This window comes from Meles meles, chromosome 14 (assembly GCF_922984935.1).
Source record: "Meles meles chromosome 14, mMelMel3.1 paternal haplotype, whole genome shotgun sequence".
NCBI lineage: Eukaryota > Metazoa > Chordata > Mammalia > Carnivora > Mustelidae > Meles > Meles meles.
The window spans coordinates 7,754,465-7,768,034 of NC_060079.1; the positions used below are offsets into that span (position 1 = coordinate 7,754,465).

Genomic DNA, 13,570 nt, shown 5'->3' on the forward strand with positions numbered 1-13,570 from the left:
TAATTCCAGGATCAGTTCTTGAAACATTGGTGTCCATGATATTCCCACCTGTGGTCTGTCATCCTGTCTGCTCTTTTATGAGGCAGATTTTTGTAAGGTTGCGGAAAGAATGAAAGCTTCAGTCATAGGGCATGTTGTAGGAAACCCCATCCCTTATATTGCCAATCGAATGTGGTTTGAACTTTTTAAGGACGGAGAGAAATCCTTCCATTACATCTCAATTTTTGGAGGAGATGCTGAGGTAGGATAGAACCTTTCACTGCTGAACCAACCGAAGGCAGAGAGGCTCATCCCTCAATGTCTGTGTATGTCGCTCATTTAGCAACTAGGTGTATGGTGCTACCCTCTCAAACCCATTATCTCGTGGATAATGGTTTTTCACTCTATAGCCACTCATTCTGCTTTTGAGAATGTGTTCTGCTCCAGCCCAACCCTGTGAGGCTGCCTCTTGGTCAGGCACTGCGTTTTTGAAATAAAACCTGGACCACAGTTACATCTTCAGTTACGTCTTGTGAGTCATTGAGGCACCATCTCTTATGGCTTCCTCATGTAGAAAGTAGCTCCTTTTCTATGTGTACATTTTTATAATAAAGGAGCACTTAAATCTATTTGAGAACCACTGAGTGAGGGAGTTTAAATTTCACTTCTTTGTGCCCACGCCATTAGCTAGCCTCAGGTACCTACGGGTTTGCCCAGACGCACCTTCTCGCCGCCCCGTCTAACCTGAAGCCTCCTATCTGCCACTCTGTTCTGGGGACTGTCCCAAGCTGCCAACATTATCTGCTTTTGGAGCTTAGAGCTATGGTGAGATGCACTAAGAACTGAGGTATGAGATCAAATTTGAGAGAGTCACACATTTTGGGTGAGAGCACAGGGATAGAATGTTCCAGAAAGGTAAAAATGTCCAGGAGTCCTGGACAACTGGCCCTGCATCAGTGCACTAATTGCGTCTAAGGGAAGAACACAGGGGTCAGAATGGGTGTTGGTCAACCATATAAGCTCTTATTAAACAGATACGTAGGATAGTTCAATTGGTTTTAAATTTTAGATCTCTCTGTTAGGTGTTCATTTATCTGCAAACAGATTTGTTTTTTAAGATGTTGCAATTTTTGAAATATTTAGGGTTATTGACTGCTATGAGAAAAAAGGTGTAATATTTTGATTCTTTTAAGGAAAGAGGGTCGCTTTCATAAAGGTATTATCTTTAAGTTAACAGGAAAATCAAATTTTTCATTAACTAAATTATAGTCGTTGGTTTTTGTGTCATTAATAAAATGTACAAAGTCCTGTAGACCACATTTTTGCTTAGTACTTCCTCTTTCTCAGCCTCTTACATGAGACCCTCAGATTGGAAGACTGTTTTAAATTCCAACCCTATTTTGTACTCACTAGTTGGGGGTTAAAAGCAAAGAAGAACCTAGCTATATAAAGCTTGAAAGAAGAGGATGAGATTCAGTGTTCCTGCTCATTGTTACGTGTCACTTCATGAAAATTTTACATGTATCTTGTGCTAGGGAAATGTAAGCCTACCTAGCTAATTAAAACATTTGAGCCAGAGAGCTCTTGTGGTCTTGTCCAGGTCAGTGCTAACTACAGCAGTGCTGTCCAGAGACAAGCAGCATCGGCATCACTTGGGAGCTTGTTAAATGCACACTTCTGAATCAAAAAACTCTATTTCTACAAGCTCTCTAGGTGTTTCTGATACTCACTTAAAATTCGAGACTTATTGATCGAGGCCAGTGGTCTTTAAACTTCCTTTTCTGTCATAAGAACTTTCTATATGGAATAACGAAGTTTGGGAGTCCAGTGAGTAAAAGCATTTAGTGAATCTGGTTAATGAATAAGTGTTCTGGCTTTGGTTGAAGTTCTGTTGGGTGCCCCTTGGTGAGGTTTCTTGTACTCACTAAGAGTACTCTTAGTACTCTCTGGGCTCAGTGAAGTTCATTCTATAAATCAGTAATAGAGGTCTACCCCTCTTTGACAGACGAGACCTCAGAGCTCTGAGAAGGGAAGGGATTTAAGTTTGCTCAGATGATATTGCAATTCAGAATTTTAGAAACTCATCCTGAGACCAGGACTTCTGTGGATTGGATAAATTCATGCATGGTCACTAATTCTAGACAAGCAGTTACCAAAGGTTCTATGTAAGCATTATATTTGAAATAATTTTAGAAAGTAAGTTTTAAAAATTCCAGGAACACAGGGGCACCTGGGTAGTTCAGTTGGTTAAGTGTCCAACTCTTAGTTTCAGCTCTGCTCTCAACATGAAGCCTGCATAAGATTCTCTCTCGCTCTTTCTCTGCCCTCTACCCACGTTCTCTTTCTCGCAAATAAATAAATAAAGCTTCTTTTAAAATTTCAGGAACACATATCCCATAAAATTAGATACTCCAGAATACGGAATTTTTTTAAGTCTCAAAAGGAAAACTAATTTTTCATTTTAGAATCTTTTGTGTTAGCCAAAAAAGTAGGTAAACTATCTCTCCAGTTGATTAAAGATCTTTGATTTTTTGTTTTTATTCATAAGGCACTAAAATAGTTTATAGAATTGTCCCAAGTGCCTAGCTTAGCTCAGATGTGGTCTGGAATTCTTATTTTATAGTTTGAATGTACTATATGCTGGGAATACTTAAGTGTGGCATGTGATTCTAGGTTACAAATTAAGATTTAAAAAGAGCTGGTTTGTGCTTCATGGCAACTTGGCATACTGAAATAGTTCGTATGGCTGCAGCGTAATGGTACCTGTTCAGTTCTATAGAAATTAGCTGTTTGACATCTGTTTTGAACCCCTTGTGGGTGCTAGAGTTATATTTTCTCAAGGCATCACAGCTGAGGGTATAATAAATCCTTGATGAGAATTTCATGCTTCTAAAATGCTGGGGTATGACTCGGTTTATATACCCCAGTCAAGTTCTCTCTTTATGCTTGCTTTTTGGGAAAAGGCAGATGCTGGACTTTCACAGATTTTGCTTAAAGTCATCACAATCATGACTTGATTTGCTGGAGTTTCAAATCCCAGAGTGGCAAATGTAGTGAGTATATTTGACTTGCTACTTGCTTGTTGGTTGACTTATTGCTAAATCCTTTGACCTTGGAGGAAACTATGGCTTTGTGTAGGAGCTTTCCCATTCCACCACCATAGCCCTTCCCTCCTCCCAAGCGCCATGTTGCTGTCCTTAAGCTTTGTGCCCTGCAGACTCCCCTTTTGCCCTGTAGAGCTCCTTTGGCTCTACATCACTTCAGGTCAGCCAATAAAGAGACCCAGCTTACCCAGTTACTTGGGTGGCATGTGGAATCTCAAGGAGTCGCAGCCTCAAGGATCCCAGTGCTGATTCAGTGTCTGTCCAATGTGCTTCTGTGACTCATTTGTGGACACAGAAGAAGAGTTTGAGATTAAACGGTGGTAAAGTTCTGCTTCAGTGAGTGAACGATTGTACTCAGAAGACTGATCGATGTAACCATGGAGAGGAGTGGTCAACATGGAGGTTCCCAGATTCTCTGCATTTACTGTATCCTAGTGTCTCAGTAATTCCCTTGCAGAGCCCATAGGCCAAGAAGGAATGCCGAATAGTTGTAACTGTTAGAAAGGGAAGGTCAGACAATTTAAGAAGTATTTGTGTCCTAACAACTTAGCAGACATTTGAAACACTAATGCACATAACCAGAAAGAAATAATACTTTCTTTCATCCTTAAATAGCCATAATCATTTGCCGGTGTTATGGTATGCACACCTGTTAAGCTTTGTACACCTTCTCAAACCTTGGAGAAAGCATGAACGCTGTGTCCCTCATTTCCTATTCCACATTAATTTTTCACAAACTATTTGCTTTTTATCATAGCAGCCGTGAAAACTCAGCTTCACCAAGATATATCATAAAAAGGAATGTAGCAGGGCTCCGGGGTGGCTCAGTGGGTCAAGCGTCTGACTCTTGATTTCAGCTCAGGTCGTGATCCCAGGGTCATGAAATCGAGGTCCGTGTTGGGCTCCATGCTTAGCAGGGAGTCTGCCTGAGATTCTCTCTCTCCCTCTCCCTCTGCCCCTGCCCCTTGTGTGGTCTCTCTCTCAAAGAAATAAAATCTTAAAAAAAAAGAAGGAATGAAGGAATCTGATATCGAAACTGTGAGCTACTTTGAGCTAGTATGTTGTACTACTATCTGAGAAATGTTGCTGTATTTTCCTTGAAAATCAATAATTTGCCACTGCAGTACCTCGGGTTACTTACAGGGAACCGTAGGTTAGATGGTACGTAGTTCTCAGATGTGTCCAATTTTCTTTTTCCAGCAATCAGAGTTTTGCAGGTAGGGTAGGAGATAACATTTGTTTCACACTGGCAAGATAACATGATTTCACATAAATATATCAATTATCTAATTAGGTGGGCGGCTCTCATTTTCCCGTTTTTACTGATGGAAAGATGAGAACTCAGAATTATTTCCTCTGTTTAAACAGTGTGGGGTACAGGGAAAGGGCACGCGCAGTTATTTAACTTCGAATCCTACTTTGTTTTCTCCATATATTTGATCTCTGCTTCTACTGAGCTTAGAGTTGAAATGGGATATCACATTTGTGTAGCAGATTGGAATTGTGAGAGCTGTGTCTGCCAGTCAGGAGTTTAATGAGAGGAATGTCAAGGTCAGCCCTTGGCTCCAAGTAGCTCTTGAACAAATGTAGAAGGAAGAGCTACAGCTAATATCCCTATCCATGAAAATTGCTTACACTTAGGTGCCTGGAGGGTCAGTGATGGACAGAGTAAAGCTTCCAGTGATTTCATGCTAAGATATGTATATATTACAGTAGGTCTAGTAATCTGCTCCAGGGAGATGGTGATTCTGTTCTGCTCTGCTTGTAGCTATCTGGAAGATCACACTTGGAAGTTATTTCTAAGTTCTGAAGCATGCCTGTTAAATCATGGGTGAGGGACCTGGAACAGTTCAGCCAGCAGACACTGAACTTATGGAGGAAGGATGTGATATGTGTCTTTCTAGTTCAGCCTTCCTAATAGTTGAAAGAAGAGTTGTGCTTATTCTAGCCTAACCCGGAGGACAGAATTAGTACTTTTAAGTACATAGCTTATCAACCTCAAAAAAAGTAATAATAATAATTTTTAAAAAATATTTTATTTATTTGACAGAGAGAAATCACAACTAGGCAGAGAGGCAGGCAGAGAGTGAGGAGGAAGCAGGCTCCCCACGGAGCAGAGATCCCGATGCGGGGCTCAATCCCAGGACCCTGGGATCATGACCTGAGCCGAAGGCAGAGGCTTTAACCCACTGAGCCACCCAGGTGCCCCAATAATAATAATTTTAAGTGGTTCCAATTTCTCCAAGAGGCTGCAAACTCCCATTATTGAAAATCACTGTGAAAATGATAAAAGAGGTAGTAGATCGTATAACATTGGCTCCTAAAGGCCTTTCAACCTATAGATTCTCATTTTCCAGCTTGCTAATTTTCATTTCTTTGAGCAAAGGCTTTCAGAGTAACTGTGCTTTAAATTCAGGTGCCATCTCTCCAAACACAGATAAGTCTCTGGGTTGGTAAAAGTAAATGTAAGGTAAAGTTTAAGTTTTTTGTTGGAAACTGATGTTTTGAGGTCAGAGGCCAAATGAAAGGTCATAGTCCAACTGAGAAAGTCTTTAAGTGTCTATTCTAGTTTACAAGTACAGTACATATGTGGGTTCAGCCAGTATATCTCTGGGAAACCCCAACAGGCCTTTTACTGTGTTTGTGTGTGCACGCACATGCGTGGAGTGTGTGTGCACATGTGTGTGTATGTTTTAGTCATTCAGGAGTTTACCTGTCAATTTCCCAAAGTGACTATCAGCTCACCAGTTCAGAATTTAAAATAAATCAGTCCTGAGGTACTGGTAGTTTTCTCAAGTTATTGTATTATCTGGTCTCATACTCTGAACAAAGCCTTCATCATAATTAACACTGCTGTATTTTAGCCTCACAGATTTATGTTGGGTCTTCTTTCCAGATGACTTGAGAACCTAAGAAAAATAGCCCACATTCTTTGATTCCTTGCAGAAACAACCCCTCTTTGGCAAAGGCAGTCATATCTTGGGCTGTGCTTCTGCCCAGCCGAGCTTTGGTAGACCTTCTGTCCTTGTAACGTCCCCCGCCCCTTCTTAAATCCTTCCGCGGTAGGTGCCCTTCAGACAGTGCCTCCATTTCTGAGGTGGAGAAGGGGAAGGCTTTCTTCCTCTCTCTCCCTCTGGTCCTCTTTCTGCACTTCTCAAGCCTTGCCAATTTTCTTTCCCTTCTGTGAAAGCAGATTTTACAGAAGATTCTCTTGCCAGCCCTAGGTTGTATGTGTTGAGCAGAAAAGCAAAAATGGGGTCTGTGCTAGTTTTCTGATTTATTCAGAAGACATTTCCTAAGACCTCTAACTAGCTTCCCTGTCTTTATCGTTCGAGGGGCCACATGTGGCCCTGAGGAATTGGCGTGCATGGTTCCCACAGGGCAGAGCGATTACAGACAGGCGGTGTTTTAAGTTAGTTTTGACTTGTGTATTTCATCTGTGAAGTTGGCAAATACTTGAAAGCCACAAGCTACTGTTTTCTGAAAGCTTCTTTGCACATGAGCATCAAATGTATGTATTGAATCTGGAAATGGTCCAATAACTGCCCTTTTAATGCAGCTAAATGTAGATTACAGCTGTTTCCCCTGGAAGGATGCACATAGTCATCATTTCTTTCTTCTCTTACAGGGTGTCTCCTCTGCAGAAGTCTGAAATAGTGGACGTGGTTAAGAAGCGGGTAAAGGCCATCACTCTCGCCATTGGGGATGGTGCCAACGACGTTGGGATGATCCAGACAGCTCACGTGGGTGTAGGAATCAGTGGGAATGAAGGCATGCAGGCAACCAACAACTCGGATTATGCCATTGCACAGGTCAGAGGCACGGTTGACCAGCTGTCCTGTCCTGTTGACAGAGGTGTCCACGGGCATGAAGGTTTGATTGGTGCTTGACCTTCAGTCTAGCCCTAAGAAGTCTGCCATCCCTTTTGAAGTTTGTCCAGACAGAATCACCAGAGTATTTGAATTTCCCTGTGGCCTTGATCCTGTGCAGTTTAAAGGCCCTGTGCTGCTGGTTGTTGTAGTTGTTTTGGTTCTTGTGGTTGTTTTTGCTAGCTGTGAGGTTGGCCAAGCTCTCTCTCCTCCAGGCAGGCATCATTCCTAACAGATAGGTCTCTGATCCTGCTAATGATAGTCTCTCCTCCTCAGCTTCCACATCTGCTGCATGGGCTTTACCAAGGAATGGCTGTTCTCATTACATCCGTTCTCTACCATCCCCATCCCAGAATTGGTTCTCTTTTTAGAAGGTGCTAGAACGCTCTCTTCTCAGGCATTTGAGGTCAGGGGAAAGCAGTGGCTTACAACTGCTTCCCTCTCTGTAGCCATAACCAGGGTGCTGTAGTGATAACCCATGGTCAGTAGCAGCCGGCCTCCTGCTGTTAGGCCAAGGTAAGCCCATTCCCCTCTGGATCCCACGTCGCATGCAGAGGTTCGTGATGCACTTTGTAGTCACAGAAGAGGTGGCTTGAGGCTGAAAGAAGTGTCTACTCCTCAATGATGGAGAACCAAAAAGTGAAGGAAAATAGCCAACCTCTTGACCTTAGGTGGCATACCTAGATCTTTGGCCTGCTTGATCCTCCAGAAAATCTAGACCGCATACCAGGCACGGATCATTTCCTCCTGTCTGTACCTTACAGTATGTCATGATAAAGGGCCTGCCCATTGGGTCATTAGCTAGGGTTCCCTCATCTCCTTCCAGTGTTTAGTCATTTGAAGAATGTGTTAACCTTAATCACATGAACACAGGTAGTGATGGCTTTTTACCCCTTCAAGCTAACATCAGGGGCTGCATATGGACTGTGAAAGAGCTTCCAGCAACCCAGGGCTGCAGGCTGGTCCTGTGCAGCTTTGGGGTCTACCTCCCCAGAGGGGGGCTCTGTATTAGATCACCTCTCTGATTCCCTCCCAGCTCGTGGTTCTGCAAACACGGGGAAGAATAACAAAATCCTCATGGCTCTGGAAAGTACATGAAATCAATCTTGATTTCAAATAAATCCTCAAGATAATTGCTAAAGTAGATAGGGGAAGGAATTCTGATTGTACAGGTGGGAACACTGGGGCTCCTTCACATTGGGTGACCTGCCTCGGGTCTGAGCATCCAGGGTCAGAGAACACCAGACCTGGACGTGACCTTGGGGACCAGCCCCGCACACCTGCCCGTTCACTTTCCTGAGTCGACCACTCCAAGGCCTGTGGGACTCTCACTTCCTGTAGTCTGTCAGCAGCTGTAGATGTTATACACCCCAGCATTATTAAATACTTGAGTTATAGCATCATGTGGCTGGAAGGGATCTTTGGAGGTTTCCTAGGAGTTTCAGGCAAATATTTGTCTGTCTTTTTCTTTAAAATGTCTGGGGAAGGGAGATTCCATGACCTGCTTTATTGAAGCTGCATAGTAATAGGCTGTGGAATCCGGAGCAATTGCTCTCTTCAAATCAAAAGCATCAAAGAAGCATAGGGAGGAGAGAGTTAGAGTTAGAGTTCGGGGTTTTCTTGCCCCACTGGTGTAACAATGAGCACAGCCAGAGGAAGTGACGGGTGGCCACACGTGTCTGTGGGTCTTTATTTCTCCTGTACGTGGTCCTGCTCACGATCAGGTAGAGGTTCCTCTGTTTCAGGGCAGCATTGCTCTTTGCCTTAACTCCTTCTCTGCCAGACCCTGTGCCTCCTCTTCTTCAGTTCAAAGCAAGAGAGCCCACAATTTCTTGCATCCCTTCGCCCTGGTGAAATGATCACCATCTCTGGTTGGAGTTAACGTCTTGGGCTCTGTCACTTTACTGCACGTGGATGAAGACATTTTTGATTGGGTTTTCAAGGCAGTGCCCTGGAAGAAAGCACTTTAGCTCCCAGTCCTTGGGAAAAATGATGAAATGGGCAGAAGTCTGGTTCTACTTCTTTCCTGCCTGCCTGTGCTTTTATCCACAGAGCAGCCCCTGGGACTGACAGCCACCCCCTCCCCCCATCTGCTGCCTTGCCCCTCCTCTGGGCAGCCTGCACGTCCTCTGGCCCCAGCTGCCTGTTCTCCTCAGGAGACAATTGTTCGGGCGCCCCCTACCTTCTTAAGGTTTTTGGAATGGCCTCCTGCAAATAGCATTTTGATTTAGGGTATATGTATTTTTTTTCGCCTGAAAACAAATCGTTGTCGCGCTAACGTTGAGTCATTCTGGATGACTCCAGCAGATGTTCTCTGTGCCCACTGAAGTTTAACATCAGGGGGTCTGGGTCAAATGCAAACTTCCTTTTTATTTGTTTAGCCAGTTACTTTATGATTCCCCATTCCCCTTTGGAATCCTTAATGAGCTTTTATGGGGAGTTTTATTTTTCCATATGCACCTACCCCTGCCATTTTGAAGTGGCCATATAGCTTTTGGAGTTTGCAGTCAAGTGACCTGCCTTACCCCCATCTCCTGGGTAGATTTCTCATGAAATGTGATGTCATGTCGGATTGAGCTTACTTCTTCAGGGCTAATGGAAATTATTATGTGGTTTCCTCTTGAAAGAAAATGTTTTCTTTAAAGAAAACTACATTTCCTGTCAGTCATTCTTTTCTACTGATAGTTACATTTAATTTCAAAATAATCAGAAATTAATCGGAAGTTTGCTATAGCAAAAGAATTTCTGAAGTTTATAGATGTTCTCAATAGAGCCTGATTATCTCTTCCAAGGGAATGAGCCCAAGGACTGCCCTATGACTTTGAATAGGGTAATTAAGGTTTTAGTTCAAGGCAATCAAGGGAAATGTCAGCGGGGTCCAAGGCCAATCAGTGTTTGGAAATCATGGATTTAAACAGGATCGCCCTAATGGTGCCTTCATGCCAGAGCACACCATAGTCCACACAACAAAACAACAACAACAACAAAAAAAAAACCTCATTTCTCTCCCTCCAGCTCATGTTCATGCCTTTGGGGACCTTTGTGAAGTAGGACACAACAAGTGAAGCCAGGCTAAGAGGATGCTGAGGGGATAGGGTTCAAGTGGGATCCAAAGACCCCCTACCCCAAAGAGGATTCAGGGATTTTACTGAATATTGCTCAGTATTTCAAACTGCAAGAACTGTTCCATCACTGTCACCTCAGTTTCAGCCGCTTGTTGGTTTTTTGTTTTTCTTGACTGCATAGCACTCTAGCAAGGGGTACTCTGTACTAGGTGGTCGCAAGAAAGCAGAACAGAGTGGTAAGGCTGTGTGTTTGTGCCTGAGCGTCTGTGCGTCTCTGTACATGTGCAGTGCAATTGCTTTTAACGTGCAGGCTGACAGTGGAAATAGGTCGTGTTTCCACATGCATCCCTTTTTTAAAAAAGGGTCCTGGTGCACGAGTGTTCCTGTCCCTTGTTCCTGAAGTCACCACCAAATCTGATTGACTAGAAGCATCTGGTTGCCACTGTGCTTTTCTTTTCTTCCAGTTCAAGAGGTCACCTTCTCCTAACCGTTAAGACCCTTAAGAAGCATTTGTGTAAACAGAATTCACAAGAATAACAATGAGATGTCCAAACTGGCATTTGGGGGAAAATACTAAGGTAGATTTAAGAGGAGAGTTTAGTTGTCCTCACTGGACCCTAAAGCTCTGCCTATAGTTTCTAGAGATGAATGGTTTTCTCGGGTTCTTGGCAGAATCTAGCTTCCTCGACGACCTTGTCTGTCCCCAAATAGCATTTTGTGACTTTTGTTCATAAAGGATGGGCACTCCTGAACTTTGCCATTTTCTCCCCTCAGTTCTCCTACTTGGAGAAGCTGCTGCTGGTCCACGGCGCCTGGAGCTACAATCGGGTGACCAAGTGTATCCTGTACTGTTTCTATAAGAACGTGGTTCTCTACATTATCGAGGTGAGCCATGCCACCTTCTTCCTTGGCCGGTGGAGGGGGGAGGAGTGGGGACAGGGGTGGGGTTTTTGCAGAGGGCATCTTCACATACTTAAGGTAAGTGCAAGAAAATATTTTGTTAATGTGAAATTCAAAGATCCTGCTGGGACACACACAACCTCTGTGAAGTGGGGGACACCTCACAGATCGAAGTCCTCATGCCAAGGAACCAGTGCGGGGAGCCTTGGTGTCCTTGGCCCTTGTGGACTATTGTTGTCGTCACTTACGTTGTGCTCCTTGGCCGGGGAGGGGGGCGGAGGGTGGGGGTAGAAGATGGTAGCCGAGAGCCTGGGCAGCCGATGTGCTTTCTCGGTGGGCACGGGGATGTTTCCAGGCAACCTGGTTGCTCTTTTCTTTCCTAGACTGAAAGGGCCTGATTTCTTGCTCTGTTTCTCATGGCATTTGCAAGTTATCCAAGCATTGATTCCCTGCCTCTGGAGTATTTGGACACACTATTTAAATGGGGGAAGGTGTGGGAGTAAGTGGGGAGTAAACAAATAAGGCAATTAAAATATCTCCGTGAACTTCTTGGGTTGTCAGGCTGGTTTTTAGCATGTTGATTCAATTGCAGGCACAGTTATTTTACTTATTAGAGGGACTAGAGCAGGAGAGGGCTGGGGCTGGGAAAAAGTGGAGTGGGTGCTTTCTCATTAAACTCTGGGAGGACCAGCCGCCTCTTGCCTCCTTTTTAAGGCCAGCTCTGCTGCAGACCTTGTGGTTTTTGAGGCCGATGTGACTAATAGATTTCCAAGTGTGTTGAGAAAAGAGGAAGTGGGCGGTCACTCTGTAGAGAAGTAGGAAAGCAATGTTAATTGCATTTGGTGTTAATATCTCGGTCTGTTAGGAGTTATTTTGTGTCAGATTTCTCAACTCTTGGTGGAAATAATAACCAAGACATTCATCAACTTTATCTTATGTGGTCTTTTAAAATGTGCAGCTCAGGGAATTTAACAAGTAGTTCACTAATGGAACTGTGACTCAACATTTCTTTACCCAGTTGTCTACTCTTTCCTATTGAATATTCACGTAAAACATAAACGTTCCCATCACTCAGTCTGTAACCAAACTACTACTGAGTAGTTTTCCTGAGTTTTGTGCATTTGTGCACTGTTCTAACTTGCACAAAGGGCATCCTACTTGCCTTGTCTGCTCATCCCATGCTATAATACTCAACTCAGTCCACTCCGAGTGAGAACTTCTTGATGTTACCTGTAATGGTATCTGTAGTTTCTATCTTCCTCCTGTCTGCATTTTTATAATTTTTGTCTTTTTTTGGCACTTAAATAATTTCTGTTTGTCCTCCTGTTTCTGTGGCTTTTTTTTTTTTTTTTTTGGCCTCCATGATAGCAGTCACTCCTGAATGTCACACGGGGTCATAGATAATCAGTGCTGTGGACTAAAGGAGTGTGGGAATCCCTGCTCCCACGTGCCATCCCAAGTCCCACATGCATTTTCAGCTCCTACTGTAGTAGTCGTCTTCATAGGATTTCTTAATAATCTGGTTTTCCTCAAAATCAGCAAATTACAGATAGTCTAGACTTCTTATCAAGACATTCTACATGAAGCTCCCAACCCTTTAGCTTCCCAGAGCTTCCTCCCGGGCCCTTCTTAGTCATTTACACCTCCTATCTGGCCTTTTTTTTTTTTAAACTTCAAGAGGGATAAGGACAAGAAGAATATAATTTTTGTCTGTCTGGAAAATTCCATTTGGAATGAGGCCTTGAAAATGCCATGTGAGTTCCCTAAATTAATTTTTCAGTTGTAGCTGAACCACAGCTATACAGGATCTTTTATAAACAGCCTTTAAAAATATTCTGGATAAAATTTAAAAATTATGTAAATTCTCTCCCACTCCGGTTTCTGTCTTCTGCTTAGTATTTTGAGGAGATTTAACTTGAAAATCAAGAAAAAACAAAATCTTCAACAGAGTCCAGAAAGAGCATTGACTCAGTGCCCGCCCAATGTCTGTGGCATTAACATGCACTTCAAATATAACTCTAAAAACAGGAAAGTTCTACTTGGATGGTATTTTAGTGTGTTTTGAACCAAAAGATCAAAGATTGTTGTAATTTCATTTGCTCCTTTGCAATGAATAGTTTCACATTCTAAAGGTTACCTTGTAACTCATTGAGAATAAATTGTATTCTTCAGTGGTTTTCTTGTATCTCAAGGAGAAACCCTTTGCAAGAACAAGTATGTTTTCGACTCAAAGAAGCCCAGGTGGGCATGTGCACACACATACTGATCAAGTCTTGGCTATTATTATGAGGATCATTATGATTTGAACAATGAATAAAGATTTCATGGAAGACCTATAAGCCTGTAATTAATATGACCTGCTCCCTTGGTACACTGACCTATATAACTTGAGTTTTCTGCAGAAGGATTACGTGGCTCGAGTCTCACTCCAATATGGAGGGCCAGCTGACCCCTCCATCCGCTCTCATCCCCAGCCCTCTTGGCTATATTCTTCTATGACCTTTTCCTGTGTTATAGAGCCGTTTACATATACAAACAAATGAATGTTTCAACATAAATGTCCTCATGCTTTGTAATATGTTCTGCAGTTGATATGATACTTACCAGGTTATGTGGGGGATCATCCCCATGACTACATATGGGTTCATTGCCT

General features: G+C 43.1%; 1 protein-coding gene across 1 annotated transcript in view; it reads left to right on the forward strand.

The window, feature by feature from the left end:
- The window catches only part of LOC123925147 (phospholipid-transporting ATPase IB-like), a 596,799-nt gene that overhangs the window by 365,934 nt on the left and 217,295 nt on the right, over positions 1-13,570 (forward strand). The window contains exons 26-27 of the mRNA XM_045978322.1: positions 6,712-6,895; positions 10,792-10,902. Coding sequence (XP_045834278.1) covers positions 6,712-6,895; positions 10,792-10,902 — 295 coding nt within the window. The remainder of the gene's footprint in view (positions 1-6,711; positions 6,896-10,791; positions 10,903-13,570) is intronic.